At 45.1% G+C, this 24,451-nt stretch overlaps 1 protein-coding gene across 2 annotated transcripts in view; it reads right to left on the bottom strand.

Annotated features, from left to right (window-relative positions):
* Positions 1-24,451, bottom strand: part of LOC146866034 (annexin A1-like) — a 256,849-nt gene that overhangs the window by 70,021 nt on the left and 162,377 nt on the right. For both annotated transcript variants that reach the window (XM_085633053.1, XM_085633055.1), the window contains one exon: positions 1,074-1,164. In XM_085633053.1, the coding sequence (XP_085489179.1) occupies positions 1,074-1,164 (91 nt within the window). The remainder of the gene's footprint in view (positions 1-1,073; positions 1,165-24,451) is intronic.

Genomic DNA, 24,451 nt, shown 5'->3' with positions numbered 1-24,451 from the left:
GAATAGTCTAAATTGTCACACATGTAGGAGTGTGATGGTTAGTAGTTGTGTTGGTACTTTCATTGGCAGCACTGGTAGGGGCAGTGAGTGGTGCAAGTTGCAGTTGCCTCCTGACAAAGGCCTTGGCACTTATTTATTACAAATTAAGCACTGGAAGTAGAGAGAGAAAAGTGAGACAAGAGATTGGGAAGATGTTTGAAAATAGATAGGGAACCAAGGGCTTGGCAAAAGAGTGGCAATAGGTGTGGGAAAATAACTTTTCGTGGCAAACAGAAGACTAGAGTCACGAGTTGAGTGAAGACTGGAGTGACAGCAGTTTAGAAGGATACTGGAAATCAAGAATGCAAAGGCATGAGCAGCGATAATATGAATAGTGAAATCCCTGAATACAACCATGGTCAGAACATGCAAAACATGTACAGCTTAAAGATCCTTCCATAAAGAGGAACGAGGCAAGGTAGCATGAAATATCATAGTACAACTAGAATCAGTACACTGTCCCAAAGCTGAAAAGTAGTGTCTTTCTAAATGTGTGCGTTAGGTGACTCAGGACCATCTATAATAATCATAAGGATTTTATGGATTTTACCATTACAGTGGTTCTAGTTTTTTTCACTTTCGCCTTACACTTTCCTATTAAGCCTATATTCCTATTCGTCTGCTTTAGCTACATAAAATCTAAAGATAAATCATGGTCAACGGTCCTATCCATATACATCTTAAGTGAGGTGCAGCCGAGGTCCATGCAGGTAACAGCGGTGGGGCGGTGGACCGGGTGGGGGGGATTTCGAGGGACGATGCTGAAGGAAAATTAAATAAATAATTGATTTTCGCTCGTCGACGCCCGTCAGTATTCTGCCCCACTAGGCCCCACCGCCCCACCGCTGTTACCTGCCCGGGCCACGGCTTTTAACCCCTTCAGCGTGGCGCGGATTACCGCGCTGTGCTGAAGGGTTTGTGCACGGGCGGGGCCGTGACGGAGCGGTTCCGGCATCTGCACAGCGCGACCGATGCGCATGACGGAACCGCTCCGTCACAAGCATCGAAAGGGTTAAAAGGTACTTAAAGATTACCTTCTTTGTAGGCCTTAAGGATCTCCTTGATTTCTTTGTTGTTTCTCGAAGCAAGGATTTCAATGAGGGTGTCTTCATCTGTCCCCAAGCCCTATATAGAAATACAACATAATAAACTGTTTGTCTTTAAATACAATAACATTGAGACACCTCAGCTTTTGAATTCCTTGTACCCTGTAACTCAGGATTTGAAATTATGCAAGTGCAAATAGCAGACAAGCACAAGTAGACATATTTCTGAATTTATGAGAAAGATTGATTGTCTATCACAATATAAAAGGGGATTTTAAAGATTTAATCAATTTAACATGCATACAAATACATAAAACACAAGACCTGATTCCAAAAGGTAACTTACACACTTTTGAGTAAGTTCACATTTTGGAGTGCGTATCTGCTTTCGGTATTCACAAACTTCGAATGTAAAGTTTAAACCTACTTCAAAGTTGTAAGATGCATGCTCCCAACCCCAGAAAAACCCAATTGGCTTACATTTGTATGGGTGGGTGATGTCATTTTCTAAAGCCCTCTCTGACCCTCCTTAAAACCCTTTTACTCCTCCCACTCACATTTACTACTCAAACTTGTACTCAAGTGTGCGGAAACTCAGCAGTTGGTGTGCTGACTCCACACACATATGTACAGGTCATGCACAGGCACGCATAGTTTGACAATTGCAATTGTAGTATGTTTTTTAGCATTAGAAAATGTGCTACAAAGGCAGTTTGTGAATCACGCTCACAGTGCTTGATACACAAAATGTTTTTGAAGTGGAAGACAGACACGCTTAGGAAAAAGTGGAACACTTCATACATACATCTTAATCTGAGTCACAAAGGAAAGACCGACGCATTGCTGCATAGAGCGTTGACACTTGACCCATTAGAGGTACTAGATAAACATATTTACTCTTCATCCAATCTTGCGGCAGTGGCCTACTCCTAGAAAACCTAACCTAGGCTCTACTGAGGAGATGAGGGAGAGGGTTGGTTTTCTCATCTGTCAGTTCAGGTTAATATCAGGCATTTCAAGTGAAGTCAAATCAACTTTATTCGGCAAAGGCTATTAAAGCATAACATAGAGAAACACAACATATTATCCATTTTCTTTTAAAAGGAATTCCAACGACAAATATCTTTAAAGGTGTCTTACACATATTTAAAAAGATACTTGAAAAAATCAAAAGTCGACCTCAAGGAACAGTACATTAGGTGGCATATCTATTCCGGATATGAAATACGGGTTTAATAATGTTTAATACAGAATAGCACAACTCCTGCCAGCCTGGAGATTGCAAATATATTAGCCCTTTTTTATGGGATCTCAGATTTGACTTGTGGAGAACAGGGGCCAAAGAGGAGCACCTCAGCGCCATGTATAATGTGCAAAATGGATAAAGTGACTAATGCTCTGTACTGAAGTGCTGTCGCACCCACTAGTTGATTGATCCCTACTTCAAACCCCTGCTGTGGGGAAAGCAAATTTGAAGTGCAATGGTTCCAGCCTGAGGATAGTTAGCAATACCAGTGGGGTCAATTCTCTATTCAGCCTAGGTGTGGCTCCACACTATGAGTTGTAGATACAGAGGCATGCCTGACAATGGAGGTTTTGGCCTGGGCTGATTCTAGATGTATGTTTGTGCAGTAGTCCAAATAGCTCTGTTTAACACACAGTTTGAGACATTGTGCATTGAAAGTATTTTTTATATAGGATTACCACGTAGTCTGATTTGCCTTGTCTAATGACAGGAAATCAACAATATAGATTCTAGTTACTGCAGTCTCAGGCGTGCCTCAAATTTTTACCCAAAGCAATTGCGGGGCCAAGCCCACCACGTCTTCCAGGTATGTCAACCCCAGTACTTTGTGGCATTCTAAAGTGGCGATGCTGATCGGGACTGACAACAGCCTACGTGTAAAACTGTTTTCTGCTCTTTGGAGGGGCCCAGCTTTGTTGTAGCCTCACATACCAGTGCCATATGTTCCAGCCAAGATGCATTTACTATAGTAAAGGCTCAACATTTCATTTAATGCCTTATGTTGCAGTTTGTGTACAAATCTAAAGACAACTTCCACATTCTTATGAAGGGACTGGAGTCTTACTGTTAAAAGGGGTGCCCAAATAACAGTTTGGTTCAAAAGAATTCCCAAATAATGAAAACATTCATTTGCATGTCTCTGTCCTTCGGCGGCATCTCTTCCCTCCATTGAAGCAAGTTTTGACAAGACATGAGCACCTGGAAGGCCGATACATCCCAGGAGACCATTCTGGGTCATTTCACATTTACTGTACCTAATCTCTTTAATATCCTTCCGCAATAGCTAATCAAAACGTCAGCATAAGATAGTAAACCAATGGCACCTGTATGTCATTCTGGTACAGTCAGAGTTTTGTAGCCTGCAGACATTTTGGTCCTCTCCCTCCATCCAGAAGGTCAGCCCTTTCTTGGTAGTGGTTATGTCAGGGGTTCTCCTTTATCTGAGAAACCCCGTTATAAGCTTTACTCCACTCTGCAACCACTCTCTCAGAGCTTCACTATGCTGCTCCACTGGGAAGTCATTTTCCGGGTTTCTTCACCTCCTGAGAGTATTCAGGTTAAGATGCATGAGTACTTGAGATCATAGCCAGGGGCTACTATATAAGTTTGGTGTGATTCTAGTGGACTTCTTCTGTCAAAGTCCAGCTCCTCGACAATCTCTTCATTTGTTAGTAAAAGCACCAGTAATCGAAGTTCCACAGGAGGAAAAGGACCTGCAAGGTATTCTGTCATGTTTGTAGCCAGAAACCCCTAAGGAGATTTCAGCCCTACATTGAATTTAAAAAGACTAAGGGACCCATGCATCAAACGAAAAACCGCTCGCAAAGGGGCAGATTCTCAGAATCTGCCCCTTTGCGACCGGTATTTTTGCATTTGGGATGCATCATCCCAAATGCAAAAATCGCAATTTTCGATTTTCGAATTTGCGATTACTTAAATTGCGATTTTCAAATTTGCAATTACTTAAATTGCGATTGCATTTAAGGAATCGCAAATTGCGGTTCCTTAAATGCAATGCATGATGCAATTTAAAATAGCGAATTCGCTATTAGGGGTCGCAAATTACCGTCAAATGAAACAGGAGGGTCATTTTACCTTGGGGCACGTGTGTGCGCAACATAGGTTCACATTACAATTTAAGGGGTGCAACAGGGTGTCCTTTTGGCACCCTTTCACCCTTGAAATTGCATGCGCAATTTGCGAGTACCTAATGGGTACTCGCAAATTGCGCATGTAATTTCCATTCATTCCTTGGGAAGCAATTCCTTAATTGTGACTCGCAATTTGTGAGTCGCAATTAAGGAATTTGTAGGAATCACTATTTTTTTTGCGATTCCTACATGCATAGGCTTTTGCGAGTCCATAATTGCGATTCCTTAATAATCGTAATCGTAAAAGCCTACCTTGATGCATGTAGGGGTAGATCTTTTTCTATTTTAATCAAGACAGTTACTCTTCAGTCCACCCTGTTCCTGAAATCTCCGGTAGACCTCCTAGCTTCCCTGGACCTGTTGGATGCCTGTCATCAATACCCACTCGCATCAAGTCACTGGGGTTTCTCGGTTTTGTGTATTGATTAACAGTTCTGTGTCTTTCTGTTAGGACTGGCCTCAGCTCCAAGGGTCTTTCTTTAAAAAAAACACTCTTCTTTTTCTAAGGGACTTGAAAATGTTCACCACGTATGCAAGATTATCCAAGCACATTAGTTCCTGCTTAACTAAGTACCATCTGGTTCCATCTCAGCTACAGTTCATAGGAGCAATCTTTCAGCCAGACAAGAGCCTCCTCCAAGTAACACAAGCTGATCCACCACCTGCCCTTCTTGTAGAATCAGACCAAATCAACACACTCTGAATGGGTAAGGGGTCAGGTAGAGATAGTTGCTTGTTTAACAGTAGTTGCCTGAGCTGCTCCTCCCTTTCAACCTATGGTTCATCATCTCCCATCCCATTAGATCCCTTGTTCAGAGAATTATTGTAAGAAATTGGGTTGTTGGTTGACTGGGGTGTGAGCCCTGGTCAAGCAGCAACCACAATCCATGTCAGGGTAAGGCTCAAGTCAACCCTAAATTAACCTGTGCTCATCCCCCTGGTAGCTTGGCACAAAGCAGTCTGGCTTTAAATTAGAGGCAATGTGTAAGGTATTTGTGCAACTTTTCAAACAGTAATAAAGTGAAAACACTATACAGAAAGGATCCCATGCCAAGTTGGAAAATAGATCTTTCTTTAATAAATAACACAAGACCAAAATGACAAACATCCAATTAGTAGAACCAGAGATAAGCAATTTAAAATATTTTTGTGAAAAAAGCAGCAAAAAGCTGAAAGCTCCAGCTGTGGATATCTGGTCACACTGACCAGGACAAAGCCACCAGTTCAGTGCTACCGCGATGGGGCGTGAACCAGCGACAGGCACCCAGTTAGGCCGCTGAACAGCTGGTACCTGGTTTGCGGGTCTGTGTCATAGATCAGTTGTGCAGCCGAAGCAATGCATTGGTTCCGAGATGCAAGGGTTTCGTCGTCACAAAGGAGCCCGCTGATGGAGCTTGCAATGCAAAGTCCAGCGTAGAGGATGCCGCATGCAGTTGGGGCAATGTGTCGTTTCCGAAGAGCTTCAAGGCTTCTGAGCAGAGTCCAACATTGTCCTCAAGACTGGGCTGATGAAGGATTCGAGGGCCCAACATGCAGTGGCGGTTCCTATAGGGCTGCAGCGGTGATGTGGGTTGTTTCGACCGTTCCAATCTACACAGCAGAAGGGATGCATCGGTTCTGCTGGGGTTTCCCCCACACAGCAGAAGAGAATGGTCAGTTCTGCTGGATCCACAGAGGCTGGCAGAGCACCTTAAGCCCACTTCCAAGGGTCCAGGATTGTGGTGGGCCCACTTGGCTGGGTAGACCCACAGATGGCAGAGTCCAGGTGCAGGTGCAAGGTTGTTGGACACCAGTTGTGTCCCTGAGGCTTCAGATCAGGAGGCCAGTCAAGTAGCCATTGGAGATACTATGGGTTCCGGGTTCAAGAGATACAAGTCCTGTCCTTCTCACCCAGTCAAGATGGCATCAGGCAGAATGTCAGCACAGCAGGGCAGCAGTCCTGCAGATCAGCAGTCTAGCGGAGTGGCAGTTGTTTCAGCAGCACAGCAGTCCTTCTTCCTGGCAGAGTTTCCACAGATCCAGAAGTGTACTGAAGAGTTGGTGTCTGAGGTCCAGTATGTATACACAGTTGTGCCTTTGAAGTGGGGAGAAACTTCTAGAGGTAGGCATTTACTGCACACATGCATTGTCTTGCTGGCTTTAGCTTCAGACTAACTGCAGGTGGTATGCATTGTGTGGAGAAAGGACACAGTCTGTTCAAGTATACGTAGGCTGGGTCCGGCTCCTCCCTCCCATCCTGCCAGTGATGGCCCATTGAGGCACACCTAAGCTCCCCATTGTTTGTGGCTGCCTAGAAGGAATACACAAAGCCCAACTGTCACCCACACCCAGTCATATGACCCAGAGACAGGCTGTAGGCACCAAACTGCTAAGGCCGGCAAATACCAACTTTCTAAAAGTCATTGCATAACTATGGGGTAACCCGACTAAATGACCCAAAGAACCTTGGTAGTCAATAATACGTGACACCAGTGGTCTAATTGGGGAGATCCACTATGCAGATAACATTGTAATGAATACACTTATCCTAACCATTTCTTCATGAACACCAACCCATATAACTCAAGGATGTGAGTAGGTACTCTTTCTGACATCAGGAAGAATAGTTATAAAAATACTTTAACACACACACAAAATAACACATTTGAATGTGTAAATGTTTCTATATTTTGAGAAACACCAAATCTAGGTAGATTATATTCCTATACTGTTGCTCTAAGGAGATATGTGAAGGGGTGCTCAAGAAAGAAGTGCTTGTGCGTGAAGTTTCAGGAGAAAATGGCAGATTCATTACATAAATTAGTGTATTTACACAATAGGCTGTTCATAAGTACTTTTCATCCAACATAAGTAAGGTCACATCAAGACAGAGGTAATTGTATTATTCAAAATTGCCCCTTAGTGAAACCCCCGGACGAGCCAGGCTGTAGGAAGTGAACCTCTTTTGAACCAGACTCGTCATGCAACAGCAACCGCCAGCGACGACTGGCAATGTGAGATCGGCACTTCATGCTACAGCAATGACAGCCCATGGGTGAATGCTAACGCAGGCTCCAGCAACAACTGTTTGCAACACCGGACTGGCTCTTCATGCTACGATGACAACAGCCTGTGCCACCCACCCCGCTCTTTGTGCTACAGCGACAACCATCCACGACACTCTCCCTACTCCTTCCGGCCTCCTTCCCAGAGAACTGGACTCTTCGCACCAGAGTTTGGAAAGATAACTTTTTTAGCAGGACTGACCTGTTCCATGTAGCCTGCCCATGCTCCATCAGGATCAGCCTGAACTTGTGACTGCCCCTTTTCTAGAACAACCAGATGACCACTAATGCAACATTGTGCTTTTAGATGCTATTTTCCCCAAAAATGCATATCTCAGGCTCTACTGTTTGGATTTTTGCAGTTCTGATATAATTATTAATCTTTTCTCTATTTTTCAAACTTGGTTTGAGAATTTTCTTGTGTTGTAGCTTCACTTTATTACTGTTTGTGTGCTGCATAAGTACTCTACACAGTGCCTATAAGTTAAAACTGACTGCTTTTGTGCCAGGTTATCAGAGGGTAAAATACAGGTTAATTTAGTGACTGTTGTGGTTCACCCTGACAATATTGTGGTTGTTGATTGAGGAATGTTTTTAACCGCCCCTTAATCAATAACCCCATTGACTACATTGGTGTTCAGTGGTGGGATCCAGTACTTGTGTTTGTGCAGTACTGTGAGAAAGTGCCCTCTTCCTTGCACGGTATGCCCCACTTTTTGCTGAACTGCTGATGTGCTTTGACTGAGTGTGCCCTGGGCTCCTGCCAATCAGGTACCCAGGGCCTGTGTTCCTTCCCTAAAACCGTATTGAAGCCTGAACCCAATTGGCATCTCTGGCCACATGTCAGCCCCTGGTACATGGTACCATAGGTACCCAGGGCACTGTGAGCAGAGAAGGACCCTAAGAACTGTGACTTATTGTGCCACCCTTAGAGGCCCTGTACCCTGACACACACACACTGTCTTTGCAGGCTGAGTGTCTGGGTGCAGAACAAAACAAAGAGTCAACATGGCACACATCCCTGTGTGCCATGCCAACACATCACTGCCCTGGCATACATCATTCACCCCTCTAGCTGGGTGCCCTATGCCAGTGGTGAGGGTACAGGTGCATGAGCCCTCTACCCCTACAGTGCCCAGGGCCATTCCTGGGCCCTGTAAGTGCAGTGCTGCCATTAAGAGTATATGGTACGGGGAGCTTGTCATTACGAACTCCACAGCACCATAATGGCTACACTGAAGACTGGGAAGTTTGGTATCAAACTTCTCAGGACATTAAACCCACACTGCTGCCAGTATAGGATTTAATGTAAAATGCACCACAGAGGGCATCTTAGAGATGCCCCCTGAAAAACGACCAACTACCAGTGACCTGACTTAGTGGCTGCGCAGGCTGCCACCACCAGACATGTTTCTGGACCCCTGTGTCGAGAGCCTGCTGCTCTCGGGGGCCTGAAACAATGCACATCCTGGGATGAGGTGCCAAGCCTCCTCCCCCAGGATGGGCAGGGTTCGCGATGGAAAAGCTTCAAAGGCATGCCGCCTTTGTGAGCCTCTCCAGACCATTTGCTGCTTTCATCCACTGGTCCCCACTGGTTCTACCCCCACATTGGGCGGGAGAACTGTTGGGAAAAACAAGTGAGGAAGAGAGGTGTGCCCACCTCTGCCAACTCCACCCCTAAGGTGGGGGAGGCTAGGGGAAGCACTACCTCGAGTCCCCACCATCTTGAGGATGGGGGGACCCAGCCAACCAGGGACAGGCTCCTCCCCCCTCCCACTGGAGAGTAGCAGAATAGGGGGTGTACACACCCCAGGGAAGGGACCCATTTGTCCCTGCCCTTTACCTACCTGTAATGCCCCTAAAATTAGTATTTAGGGGCACCCTGAGACTTCCTTCCTCAGATCCAGCAACCACAAGAAAAAGAAGAGAAGAAGAAGGACGAGAAGCCGTGCAGAGCTAACAAGAGGACGACGCCCACTGACTTTGCCCCAGCCCTACAGGCCTGTCTCCCCCTCGAACCGGCTCCTGCAAAACCCCGGTGTATCCAGTGGACAGCAACCTCAAAAACCCCGGAGGACCTACCTGCCTTCACTTTCCAAGCTGTGTCTCCCGTGAACACCGGACGTGTTTGAACTGCAGCTTCTGGTGCCAGTCGGGACCCGTGAATCCAGCCCACTCCCCCCCGGCGATCCTGACCCGAGATCTGGCGACCCCTGACCTGCCTCAAGCTTCCTGACGACTCCTGCAGCCTCAATACAGAGGACCCCCCTACCGCGACCAGAGCGGGTAAGAAAATCCGATGTTCCAAGGCACCACTGCACCCGACGCCCCACGGCCTTGTGTGCCCAACCCAGCTCTGCCTAACCAACCCTCAACATCCCAACGTACCCCTCAAAGTGGTGGTCACTCCTGGAAGATCCTATTCCCCGAGCCTGCAGTGTTTCTTTATCCTGGAGAATCTCCATTGAAATCAACCGGGCAACCGACCTCAAAACAACACCCTGCACCCGGCCGCCCTAGTGCTGCTGAGGGTGCCCCTTTGGTGCTAACTTGGTTCCCAACTTGCCTTGAGCTTAACCATAGGAGCTTTGCTCCCACAACCCCGTGGCCTGCTTGCCAGCAGCCACCAACCGGAGACCCCCTATCCTCCATAGGATAACATTGGGCCTAAACACTCTGCACCCGGCCGCCCTAGTGCCACTGGGGGTGCAACAACAGTGCATCACTGACCCTGGGAGACCCCTGAGTCTTGCCCCAGAACCCTAACTTCAAAGGCTGAATACTTACCTCGAAACCGATAACCTGTTTTTCCTCATAGGATAACATTGACAGTTTTTCTCCCAAAAACTTTCGAAGAGTTGAGTTTTGAAAACGAAGAGTATTCCTTAAAACTCGCACAAATAACCTAACCGAATTTTCTCAACTGTTTGCAGGAAAGGTCCCAGTGCTGAACCCAGGTGTCCAGCACTGAGTAAGAAAAGTAACTAAAAAGTATATTACCTGTGAATTGAATTTCGTTCCGTCGGATAACATTGGGGGTTCTTTGTGAAAAAGTTTTTGTGTCAACTTTTGAAATACAAGAATATTCTTTAAAAATCGTACAAACTACAAAAATGTAATTACTTACCTGTTTTAGGTAGATGTCCTAGTGCTGAATCTAGGAGTCCAGCACTGGATTACAAAAGTAACACAAAAGTAACTTACCTGCTAAGTGAATTTCCTCCCGTAGGATAACATTGGTCATTCTATGTGAAAAAGTTTTGAAGAGTCAACTTTTGAAATACAATAATATTCTTTAAAAATCGTACCTCTAACTAAAACAAATTTACTCAACTGTTTTCAGGAAATGTCCCAGTGCTGAATCTAGGATCCAGCCCTGTGTTAGCAAAAGTAACCTGAAAAGGAATTAATTGCATTTTTCTTAAAAATCCCATTCATTTGAATATAATATACCTGCTAAGTGTTGCAAACTGCTTACTTAAACTGTAACCAAAATCAGTACAAGTTATACTGCAATTTTGCACTGTGTTCATACAAATAATTTACTACTGCAAAGTATTTATATGCTTACCTGTACCAAGCTTGATTGGTTCCAGAAATAAAACAACAGTATATTTTTTATTCAAAAACAATTGGCCTAGAGTTCAGTTCTTGAGTGTGTGAATTCATTTGCCAATGCTTAACACTGTCCTCTGAAACTGCCTTACTGCTCGACCAAGCTACCACTTTAGAGAGTAAGGTTTTATCTAACTTTAACCTCTGCCAAACCTCTGGAGACCCTTAGACTCCATACACACTGTACCTCACTTTGGTGCAGTATAGATAGAGCCAGTTACAAGTACCACTCAGTGATTTTTTTGTCCCAATAAAAACCCATATAAATAACTTGATACCAGATTCATTTTTTCTGTCAATTCTCCTTGATTGACCTCTTTTGCTTTTTTTCCAAATTCACTTCCAGTCCGCCCATGTTTGCACACCTGTAACTCTTGCCTGTCAGCATGGAATTTTAGCTGAAGAACCTGGAGAGATACACTGGCTGAACTCAAGGTATTCAACAGGGAGAGGTGGCTAACAGCAATCAAGATTTCCAAGAAGAAGGAGCACCAGAAAGCACCTTAGGATTTGGGAGGAGGCCCGCCAGTTATAGTCCGCAGCACAGGAACAAGAGGAGGGTACGGATATGGAGGAGCAGGGGAAGGAAATAGAGTGGGAGAATGAAATCCTCCTGACAATAGCCCCGAGGATAGAGTATGGCCCACAGGAGTGAGGTCCCATGCCAGGTCAAGAGCAGGCAGCAGCTTCTCTTCCCGCAACCTGTCCCCTGAGGACCTGGAGGGTAGGAGAGCTAAGAGGAATTTTTACCTGCAGCTGGGCAAGCTAAAAAATGGATGAGGCAGCTGTAAAATGGGAGGCTGTCAAAGAGGAGAGTGCTGCAAAAAGGGCCATGGAGGAAAGAAGGACTGAGGCAGAAGTCTGACCCTGAAAGGGCCTTGGCAGAAAGATAACATTTGCTTATGAATTGAGTCTGAAGGAGCAGAACCTGAAATCAAAGGAGGATTAAGGCTTATGAGGTTGCTGTAGAAATGCACAGGGCCCCCAAAGTGGATTGGGAGCCAGTCTTTGGATCCACATTCCCAATGTGAGGGCGGATTCATTATGGACTCACCCCTGAGAAGTATAGGCTGAAGTTCAGGGGCATTCAGAAGCTGCCCAACCAGTCCTGGGTCGATTATGTGTACTAAGTTTGCAATGCACTGGATGGTTGGTTGAAGGGCAGTGATGTAAATAATTACAATGGGTTTTACAATCTGATTGCAAGAGAGCACATGTTCAGTAGTTACTTTGCAGAGATGTGCCAAAACATGATAGATAGCAAACTCGCTAGTCCTAACGAGCTTGCCAAGGAGGTGGGCTGCTAACTCTGCAACAGGGTTCATAAGAAGGTATCTAGGAGTGACTGTGAGTAGGTTCCCCCAGCAGAGTGGAGGGGAGGTCTCAGGAGACAAAGACAAGTCCTAGGATAAGGTAGGGGGAAAGAGTTCACATGCCTCTTCTAAGAAACAGGGAGAGATTCTGGTGGACAGTGCTACGATTATTCTTAGTTAAGACAGAAGCAGGGGGACTCTGTCTGTCCTAAGAAACCACTCACTGGTTGGAGCTCTACAAGGGTGGCCAATATGGCCTTAGGGGTAAATAATCCACAGGTGCAAAGGTTAGAGCATACCCTAGTCTCCCTTAGTTGGGAGGTAGACTCAGAGGGTAGGTGTGTTATCCCTGAGAGTGGGAGTCACCACTTCCACTAGATCACAATGAATGCGATCACTGCCATTACTCTGAGGAATACGGGTGCCAGCTAGACCATGGTAGTGGAGAGGCTGGTTTCTCCAGTTCAGTACCCGCCAGGACAGGTGTGCAGGTTAAGCCAGGCCCTTGAGCAGGAAGTTGTCTATTTTTCTATGGCTCTGGTGCCTCTAGTATTTCTAGGAAATTAGTTACTGCTGGCATTAGAGGAGCTGGGAGGGGAGGCCACCCGGGGTGCCCTGAAAGCTCATGTCTCTGGTGGTACTACCTCCACAGGGAGAGTTTGATGCCCAAATCGACAGGAAGGGGCGGGAAGTGGAGACAGTACCCTGAGGAAGAACCAGTCGATCAGCGGTTAAAAGCACTGAGAACAAAGCCCCCCAAGACTGACCCTGGTGAGGCCACTTCTGGAGGTGCTCCCTATGCTGTCACAAAGCCAGACGGTTGTAGACCTGTACTAGGCATGCAATGTGTCACCCTTGAGAGAGGTGGTGGTGGTTCCCCCTGGACATTGTGGCTGGCCAGGCACATGTTCAGTCTCAGGGTACAGACCCTGTGCTTTAATAAAAGTCTTAGGTTACCACCCCTGGAATGATCAGAGGGAGAGTGTAAGAAGGATGCCTAACACAGGGCTGCTGACTCCCACTTTGAGAAACCTCAGAGGTATGTCAAACCTCAAGAACAAGGAGGGTACTCCTTGCCATCCCCAAGGATGGAAGTGAGGCCTATTGAAACCCCTTATTAGAGCCTCCATCAGGCTCTTGACACTGACAGCAGTCAGTGACCTCTGCTGATTGTTGACCTTATAGGCAGCATTTTCCTTGGGATGGGGACAGAAGTCAGATCCAAGGGGCAGAATAAGCCACGTCAGTTTGTTGACTATGGTGGTACTGTCTGCCTACTGGGATGCATCTGTGAGCAATTCAAATTAGGAGTCTCACAGATGGGGTCCACAGATGAGAAGCGTTCCCTAAGAGTCAGTCAGTGGCTCAGAAGAATTTTGACAGAGAGATGCAACTGGGTTCAGAAGGGCATAGAACTGAAAGTGCCACTGCAGAAGAGGCCATGTACTATCACCTAAGCAGGGAAGCCCATCAAGGTACTGATTGGAAGGGGATCATGTTTGACCTGGCCGTCTCTGCTGGGTCACCTCAAACTTCTTGCCTTCAATCCCTTCCTCTGCTGAACCCGCTTTTGTTGGCTTTTAGGACTCTGTGCACTTTACCACTGTAAACTAATGCTAAATTGTTTGTGACCCCTCCCTAAAACATAGTTAAATTGGCCTACACCTGATTGGCACATTTAATTTAAATATAAGCCCTTAGTATATGGCACTACATGTACCCTGGTAATGTAAATTATAGGCTACTCGTGGGTCTGCGGCACTCAATGTGCCACCCACTAAAGTAGCTCTTTACAACATGTCTTGGGCCTGCCTTTCTAACCTACTTGGGGTTTTAAACTGCCATTTCAGCATGGCAAAACAAACCTTTTGCCAGGCCCAAGCCTTCCGTTTTAATCCATATAAGTCACACCTGAGATTAGGCCCTGAAGGTCCATTGGGCAGGGTGCATTGTATTTAAAAAGTAGGACGTGTTCTTAGGTGTTACATATCCTGATAGTGAAGTACTCCAAAATGTGTTTTGCACTACTGTTAGGCCTATCTCTTCCATATACTTAGATTAGGTTGCCTTATTACATTTGCTAACGTTTGACTGGAAGTAAGTGTCATGTTACAACTCAAATGAATTGCAATATAAAATCATCTTCATTGGTAAAGATGAATTCTAAGTCGCAACTCGGAAAATAATACTTTTAGAAAGTTCCCATTTTCTTGAAATAAAAATGTGTGCCTCCTGCCAGTGTCCTGGGTCAAAAAATGTCAATGGCTCTGCTGCTGGGCTTTGTGTATGTCTCCAAGACACTGTGACAAATGAGGACCAGCTGTTAGCAGGATGGGCCATCATGCCAGTATGGCTAGGGCCGGAGCTGTTCCCTGCCATAATTACCCTTCAAAGGGCTTGGCCTAAAGCCCATACGAAGGAACCTGACATTTGCCTTTTGAAACCCCAGACTTCTCAGAGCCTTGGCAGGGGATGAGATGAACTTTCCAGAACCAGATTTGGAGTAATATAAGGAATAACCCCACTTCAAAGGCTGGTACCACCCAACGCCCAGTCTGCTCTTTGCATTACAGCAAGGACTCTACAAAGATTGCGGTTGATGCCTGAGTAGGGTTTTCACTCCCTTTAATCAATAATACCAATTCTTATACCGCTCAATTAACAAATGGTTTTATGCATGATTCATTTATTTCTCTATTTAATATATAAGAACACGCCCCACGAAGGTTATGGATATTCTCTAAAAGGAAGTCTACCATGTTCTCAAATTGAGCCACGGAATAATATGGAGTTCTGGTTTACTGTTTACTATATGCTTATTGCCCAAGGCCAATGAAAATGCAATCTTATTATTCTGCATAAATGGCCGGACTGAGAATCAGTCTATGGCCATGAAAGAACTTAGGAGCTGATTTAGACTTTGACAGACTGGTTCCTCCATCACAACGGTGATGGATATGTTGTCTGCCAAAATCTAAATGCCATTATTTCCTATGGGATTTATACTTTGGTGGATGGGATAACCATCACCGTTGTGATGGATGGAGTAACCCATCAGCCTAAATTTAAATCAGTCCCTTAGTTTGTCAACCCTTGAATAATAAATTCAGTCAGCATATTTCTGGTTTCCTCCTTTAGTATGTCTGAGAAAAATAAACTTGCCTTGCACAGGGCCACTAAAATATGATCAGTGACATATAAGTTGAAGTGAGAAATTGGGTTGTTGATTGAGGGGGTGTGAGCACTTCTCAAGCAACAGCTATAATTCTAGTCATAGTGAACCACAAAGGTCACTAAATGAACCTGTGCTTAACCCTCTTGTAACTTAGCACAAAAGCAGTCATGCTTAACTTAGAAGCAATGTGTAAAGCATTTACGTAAAACTCAACCAGCAATAAAGCGAAAACACAACACAATAGAAGTCCTAAACAAATTTAGAATAATAGAGTACATTTTAACAAATTATTTGAAACTAAAGCTACAAAAATCCAATTAGTAGACCAGGAGTTATGAATTTTTGGTTTAAAGTGAAAAATAGTGCCTAAAATATCAAAGTGCCAAAGGCAGGTATCAGGTCGGGTGAGACCGGTGCAAAGTCAAAAGTTAAGGCCAACCGTGATTTAATACAGTTCAGATACACCGAGTGGATAAGGCCTGGTCTTGGCTTACTTTCAGACTTAGAAGAGTTTTTGTGCAAACATTTCTGAGAAGGTAAAGTTCAGTGGGTAGTGTCCGAGAAGGAGGCATCATTATCAGGGAGTTGCTGGACAAAGTTGCAGTGAAAATGTCTACTTTCAAACGTAGTATCTTTTATGAAAGTTGAAAATTTCCAGTGGGACGAAGCAGCAGACTGTATCCGAACAGGACTCCGGCAGGCCGGATGCCCTTCCAGAGAGGAGCTGCTGAATAGGATTTGCTCCTGCTGAGAGCAACGTAGCAAGACCTACCGCGAAGTCTGGCTGACCAGCGAGGCACTTTGGGTAGATTGGCAAGCAGGTAGGTGTCAGTCTCCTCTTGGTACCAGAGCACATTTTCGCAGAGGGACGAAGCAGCAGACTGTATCCGAACAGGACTCTGGCAGGCCGGATGCCTTTCCAGAGAGGAGCTGCTAAATAGGATTTGCAGCTGCTGAGATAAACATAGCAAGATCTACCGCGAAGTCAGGCTGACCAGCGATGCACCTTGGGTAGATTGGCAAGCAGGTAGGTGTTGGTCTCCTCTTGGTACCAGAGCACATTTTCACATAAAAATTTAGAAGTCCCAGGTTTTGGATTTGGGCTATATGGGCACCTTTAGCACCACCTCCACAGCTCCAGGACTGGAGCGGAACCACTTGGAGGGACAGGGTTCACTGGGACCAGGTGTGGGTTCAAGATGTTTGGAGCCTTTTCTGTCCCTGAGGCTCTGATCAAGAGGCCAGCCAACTAGCCCTTTGAGTCACTCTGGAAGTACTGGGTTCCAGCAGAAGTGCAGGTCTCAAGCAGCAGGCCAGTCCTCTGAGGGCACAGGGCAGGCTACAGGCAGCAAAGCAGTCCTCCTAGAGTCTTCCCCTCACAAAAGTGTACTGAATTTCCTCCCTCTCTGCCCTTTTCCCAGGATATCTGGAGTCACAATAGACTAGAGTAATGTTCTTTGTGTATCTGCTGAGGCAGTGTCTTTGAAGTGCAACTAAGTCTGAGCACAGCTGCACCTCCCCATTCCGCAAGAGTGGCCCATCCTACGGCCTCCCATTCCCTCAATTGTGTGACTGTCTGGTAGGAATACACAAAGAACTACTGCCACTCACACCTAGTCATGTTACCCAAGAACAGGCTGCAGACACTAATTGGTTGCGTCAGGAAAATGCCAACTTTCTAAAAGTGGCTTTTTCAGAACTGTGACATAAAATCCCACTTTACTATTAAAGAGGATTTTAAATAACAATTCTGTAGACACCTAACATGATATTTCTACCTGCTCTCAAGCAAACTTTATCATATATTAACTGTAATAAGGTAACCCAATGTCACCCTTTGGGAGAGGTAGGATTCACATTAGTGAAAAATTGATTTTGGTGTTTTTCACCACCAGGACATATAAAACAGAAAAGTACATGTGCAGCTTTTTAAATGCAATGAATCCTGCCAGATGGCCTATTTAGGGCCTGCCCTGGGGTGAGGGGGGGGGGGGTATTTGGCACATTTTAAAAGTGCAACACACCTTAAATCGCAGGCTCAGATAAGTTTAAAAGTTTACTTAAGTGATTGCCGCAATAGGTACTGCAGGCCCACTAGTAGAATTTAATTTACAGACCCCGGGGACATGTATTACAACTTTACTAGGGACTAATATTTAAATGAAACGTGCCAATCAGGTATAATACAATTTTCACATGTTTGAAGGAGAGGGCACATGCACTTTAGCACTGGTTAGAAATGGTAAAGTGCACAGAGCCCTAAGGCCAACAAAAACAAATTTAGCAAAATAGGAGGGGAGTAGGCAAACAAATTTGGGGGAAAGCCACCCAGAGTAGGCAAAAGTATTTGGGGATAGGCAACCCCAAGGCTGACAGGTCTAACAGTAGAGCACTTATCAAATGTGAACCAGTCATTCAGGCAGAAATGCTTTGAGAACGAGGTGCACTGCTGATGGTCAGTTGGGAGAACCAGTCCATGCAAACCAGCTCACCTTCAATTTGGTGCTGCCATTGGTGCAGGTGTAAGAGTTCTGCTTTAAGGCTAGACCTATCTAAACTGCACCTTCGCGACACATTCACTATCTCACAGATAGCAGTTCAGGGCACAGCAAGCAAACTCGGGAAGGCTCGGCAGTGGTACTAGGGGGCTCAGAGCACTCTAAGCAATCATCAAGGGCGCAGCTTCAGGAGGATGTTTGGATTGTGACATCCCCCCCACATAAATGCATTCTAGGTGGGTCTGAGGAACCTGAGTTGGGTCTATTGTCTCTGCTCCAGTTTTTTGTATCGTGAGACAAGAATGTAAGAAAAAACATTGACCTTTGATGTAAATGGGAGAGAGAAGCAGAGGTAGCCATCTACTGGCTGAATTTCAAAATGCTTGCCCAAATTGTGTGATCCTGATCAAATATTTTATTCTGGGACTTGTAGTCCAGTTCACATCAATAGAAAATGAGGGCTGCAAACCAAAGAATGCAAAGCAAAGACACAACCTAGATAAGGTACGCACACGTGTACATGGGAAGCTTGAGAACTCTGTTAAACCCGATGTAGGCCACACACCCCTCAAAACACGACACAGGCCACACACCCCTTTATCCACCAGAAACACTTTCTGTGCTGACTCAGAACAGATGTTATTGCTTTTCGTTTAAGAAGCTTGCCTTTGGACAATGTTTACAGATAGCTTTTCAAAGGGAATTGTTTATTCCAAATGAAATCTGAAATCCTGCCACACTTGCAATTTATTTCCATTGATCTAATGATTCTAATAAACATATGTTAAAAGATATTGAACACATTTTCTTTTATACTCTTTTGGTTGACATGAAGGACACAAAGTTGTACAGTAAACACAAACAAAATGCCTTAAATTATTCTCTTTTTTAACCATATGCCACTATTGACCTAAAGATATTGGGCCAGATGTATCAAAAGTGGATTTTGCAAATCTGTAATTGCAAATTTATCCGATTCGCTATTATAGACTTGCAAAATGCAATGTGTATTTAGGTTTCAGCAAATATTTTGCGATTTCTACGCATTCCTTATTTAAGACTCAAAAATGGTGAGTCACAAATAAGGAATTGCCACCCTGATGCACCCCTGAAATATGCATGTGTGCACGTGGCGCATGTATGTGCGCCACATACCACTTAGAAAAATGCAAAAAAATGAATTTTTCCAGGAATTTGCAAATTACCACCAACTAGAAGTTGGTGGTAATTTGCGATTTCTTAATGCAACATCGCAATTTGCGATAGCTACATGAATTGCATTCAGGGAATCGCAAATTGTGATTCCCTAACTGCATTCGCAATTTAGGTAATCGCAAATAATTGCAATTACCCATATTGCGAATTCAAAATGTTTGATTAATTGGAAAACGCAATTATTGCGTTCGCAAATGGGGCCGATTCGCAGAATCGGCCTCTTTGTGATCGCAAAAAGCGTTGATACACCTGGCCCATTATCTCTAATGTTCACGAACCCTTAACGGGAAGAATCTTTTATTCTATTCTATTCTAGGTGTCTTATATAGCGCACAGCTGACACAAGAGGCCTCCTGGCACTGAGAGAGGCACACCTGCAAGACTTAGTCCAGTCATACTGAAGCTAGAATAGATGGTCTTTAGAAGTTTCCTGAAGGAAGTTTCTAGCTGTGTTAGTCTTAGTTTGGCAGAGAGGGGATTGCATAACTTGGCAGCTAGCTAGGCAAAGGACCGTCCACCACATCTGGCTTTCCTAACCTTGGGGATGGTTAACAGAGAGGAGCTCTCTGAGTGAATAGATCTCTTGCACATATGGGTAGACTAGCCTTCGTATCAGAAGGAGACATTTTCCGTGCATTGCTCAGTGGGCCATGCATAGGAACTTAAATGGATCATTTTTAGGATTGGGAGCCAGTGCAGCTCAAACGTCGCTAGGGCTGCTGAATGGTGTTTGGGTATCTTGAAGTGTGATCGTACTGCAGCATTTTGTATGGTCTGTGTTGGAAATGGGGGTCTCTAGTTGGCTGAGGTAGGTACCTTAGTCCAAATAGGGACCCTTGATTCTAGTCAGGGAACGGAGGGACACACTCTTAGATAACCCCTGCTCACCCCCCGGTAGCCTGGTACGAGCAGCCCGGCTTATCTCCAAGGCAATGTGTAAAGTATTTGAAACCACACTCCCAGTAACACAGTGATAAGACACCACAAATGGACACCACACTGATTTAGGAAAATAGCGGTATCTTTATCAAGAAGAAATACGATGAGACCAAATGATAAAAATATCCAGCATTTGCGTATTCGTAATATTTCACTGGGCTGGTTATTAGGCTAACAATCACTTGTAGGTTCTTGCGGTATTAATTAGCAGTTCACGATGATCTAATGCAGTCCTAATGCAATGCTATGTAGTTTGTAATGTAGAAATAAGATAGTCCTTAATGCAAGTACTAATGCGGTTCATAAAAGCAAGTAATAATGCAGTTTGTAATGCAAGTACTAATGCGGATCGTAAAAGCAAGTAATAATGCAGTTTGTAATGCAAGTACTAATGCTGATTGTAAAAGCAATTTGGCACCGATCACGGTACTGGTGAAGGTCTCTATGCCACTCTTGGCTGACTCGTGGTCAGCAACTGCCAAAATATGCCCACAATCCAGATATGAAGGAAACAAAGTGCAGCTCCACAATCCGACCCCGGTACTGCCACTACTCTGTGAGTACGGGCTGCAATACTGACTTGAGCGGAGGCTCGCGCTGCAAAAATGGGAAAGGCTGAGAGCAGTCTCTCGTAGCATGCACTCCGCCCCAGGTGGCGGCACAAGCGCGCTCGCTGAGCGTTACCTGGGGGGGTGCAGTCTCTCTCTCCTCTCCTCGCTGCTTGGGCGTCACGCTGTGCGGTTTCGGGTTGGCGGCAGTTGCTCCTCTCAGTGAGAGTCGGGCTACCAGACGACGGCCTCACAGCTGATCGGCTCCCTGCTCGACTCCGCTGATCTTGGGCAAATGACCTCGGACCCACGATGGTGAAGGTTCACAGGTCTCTCCTTGGCAAAGGCAGGCTCGGGCCGGTGGCAGTGATTTTTCACTGCTCCCCCTAAGGACGACGGTCCGGGCCAATGGCGATAACGATCACAGCACTTCTGGTCAGACTGCTCCGGGGCACACGGTCAAGGGCAATTCTCACGAAGGTCTCAGGCTGCAAAAAGCACACGCACACACCGTCGCTGAGACACACTTGGAAACTTTGATGTTCCTGAGATTCCACAACAGGGAGCCAGCTCCTCTCGGCCCGTTAGAGACAAGTTACTTCAGATCACAGCCCACAGCAAAGTCCTTTCAAGCAGGGGGACACAGCACACAGCAAAGTCCCTTGTCCTCTCCTTAGTCAAATCAGCAAACTGCAGGCCAACCCCAGAACACACAGCAAGTCCTTCTCTTCAGTATCTTCAGCTGTTCTTCTTTTGCAGAGGTTCCTCTTGATCATAAAAAAGTTTCAATCCTTTTTCAGGCTTGAGTTCAGTCTTGAGTTCAGGAGTTCCAGCTCTTACATTTAAACCCTAAATGCCTTTGAAGTCTTTGTGTTCAGTGGGCTCTGAGCCCGGTCCAAACCAGACCTGGGTGTCTTCCTGCCAGTGCACACCTTCTTTCTTTGATAGTGAGGGTCTGGGCCTCAGACACTCCGCAGCAGCACAGCCCTCTTTGCATCAAACCACAAATCCCACCACACCAAATGAAGGCCAACCTGTTGCTGTCTCACCTACCCTCTCTGGTGTGAGGACACTTCCCAGACCCTGTCACATCCAAACCCAGATAGTCAATACACAACTAGGCAGAGGCACGCAGGATGGTTAGGACAAGAAACCAGCCACTTCTAAAAGCGTTCAAAAACCATCTTCACAAAAAGATGTGTTATTAAATTCTGAGTTCAGGCACTCTAAACTCCATTTCTCCATCTTATGCCTATGGGAAGATATGCTGGAAACATGTGACACAGCATTCCCCATTCTGTCCTATGGGCAAGATGGCCTTGCAACAGTGAAAAACGAATTTGGCAGTATTTCACTGTCAGGACATGGTACACACCTCAGTACATGTCCTACCTTTCACATACACTGCACCCTACCCAGGGGGGTACCTTGGGCCTACTATAGGGGTGTCTGATGTTCATAAAAAGGAAAGGGCAAGGTCTAGCAAATGGGTGCACTTGTCAGGACAACAAGGCACTTAACAAACTGCGCGCAGGCACTGCAGTGGCAGGCCTGAGATCTCTTTTTAGGGCTACTTGTGTGGGTGGCACAATTAGGGCTGCAGGCCCACTAGTAGCATTTGCATTACCAGTCCTAGCACACATAGTGCACTTTACTAGGGACTTTATTAGTAAGACAAACATACCAATTATGGACAACCAATTACCATAACACTTTATACAGGGAGCACTTGCACTTTGACACTGATCAGCAGTGGCAAAGTGCCCAAAGCATCTAAGTCGGCAACACAATGCCAGAAAAATATCTTGGAGGAAGGCAAAAAGTTTAAGGAACATTAGCCAAAAAGGGCCAAGTCCAACAGTCTGCATATGTCTTAGGACATATTGAGGGCTTCCTAGGAACAGGGATTTACTGTAATCAAGACGGGAAGTGATCAGTCCCTGTATAACTACCCTTTTAGATGAAGGAGATAGCCATTGAATGATTTTAATTTAATGTGTGCAGTAGCCCTAAGCAAGTTGCAGACAGTTTGTTGGCTTGCATTTCCTTGGTGAGATTGCTGTCCAGCCAAAACCAAGGCTTTTCACTGCTGTGGAGGGATCCTGGCTGCTCTCGGAGGCTGTGGACCCAGAGCAGTTCTTTCCAACTAGATACATTGTTGTCTACAACCAGCACCTCCTTCTTCCAACCATTGTACTTGAGGTTGCTGTCTGACATCCATTCAGTTACTTCCTTAAGGCAGGCAGTTAGGTCACTGGATGCATGCTTAGATTCAGGGGCAAGTGCAAGGATCAACTGAGTATCATAAGCATAAGAGACGAGGTCTAAGCCATGTGCTTGCACAATTCTTGCTAGCGAAGGAAGTAGGCATTGAAAAGATTTGGGCTCAAAGAGGAGCCCTGTGGGTCTAAGTTTTCGAGAAAATTAGAGAGATGTGTATTTTAATGTACTTCTCTAAAATGTTACTGGCAATTGGAAGCAAGGAGATTGGCCTGTAATTATCGACCATCAAGGGGACTGCACGTGGCTTTTTCAGCAGAGGTTATGGCATGCTTCCATGCAGGAGGAACAGTGCTTAGTGCCAGGGAGCTGTTAAGAATCTTCATAAGAGTAGGTAGAATAACGCCGCCAGTAGGACATCAGGAGGAGCTGAACTAGAGGTATCCACTTATGGCAATATGAAATAGTCAGGAGAAAGTAAGCATCCAACAGGCATAAACCATTAAACAAAATGTTGATCAAAGGTTTTGTAATAAATGCCATTCATTTAATCTCCTTGAAAGCTACATTATTTTGTGAAATTCGGAAATAAGGAAATGTCATTCTTCAGGGATAATGGGAGAATATTAGATAGTGCTAGTCCGAAGAAAATGGGACACTGACTGCATCTTATTGTACAGTTTCACAGAAGAACCTCCTAACTTCGATCCGATCATCCATCCAATATCTATTTGCTCGACAGAACCAGACAATAAAAATGACGGTCATCAACACCTCGGTTACAATTACAAACCACAATGGAAAATCACAATGAAACATGGGTGTAACAAATCTAGTAGGCACACGGCAAACATTTTTTATCGCATCTTTATTGCTTGGTCAAGCATATTCTCCTTACAGATTCATGCATGCGATCCCCAAGAAGGAATGACTGCAAATAGCATGCTGCAAAGGCGGTACGCATGTCATTGTGTACGTCGGCACTGGCATATGTTGCCTCTATGGTCTAGCATGTGTTGTGGCTGCATATGTGACTTTACATGTTGCCTGAGTGATAACTCTGTGCCACTCATCTCTGTTTCTTGTGTTGTTAATCTGTGGATGCAGTATATGAAAGCCAGACTTGTTAGCTTTGCCAATGCTTGTTTCAGTTGGGGTGGTGTGTTTTAATCTGCTGAAGGCCTTATTTGCGCTTTTACTTGTATAGGACAACTCTTTTAGATACTGAATCCCACCCACGCCAATCCCTGGAACTTTAGATGACTTCTCTTCTTTTTAAGGGCAAGAGCACGTGGTGCAACATTCAGTGTTTCTGTGATAGTAATGCATTAGGAATGTTTAGCTAACGTGTTAATGTGGCATTTAAACAAACACCATCCTGGTCCAGTCAGTCACAGAGCACAGGAGAGTACATTTGCTCAGTAGCAGACTGCAGCAGAGGGTCTTCAGTCTGCCGTTTGCCAGGTGCAGGGTGCAGTAGTACAAAGTGTTCATGTGTGTCTAACTTTCATTAGGAAAAAATATATAATTGATACAGAAATGACAAAAATATTATGTATTATTTTCTAATACAATTCTATTTTTGCAGTGTTCCGCTCTTCTAAATAGTTTATGCAACTCGG

This window comes from Triturus cristatus, chromosome 2_1 (genome assembly GCF_964204655.1).
Source record: "Triturus cristatus chromosome 2_1, aTriCri1.1, whole genome shotgun sequence".
Classification (NCBI taxonomy): Eukaryota; Metazoa; Chordata; class Amphibia; order Caudata; family Salamandridae; genus Triturus; species Triturus cristatus.
Note: the sequence above shows the minus strand (reverse complement) of the source record. Positions and strands in the feature narration are given on the sequence as shown.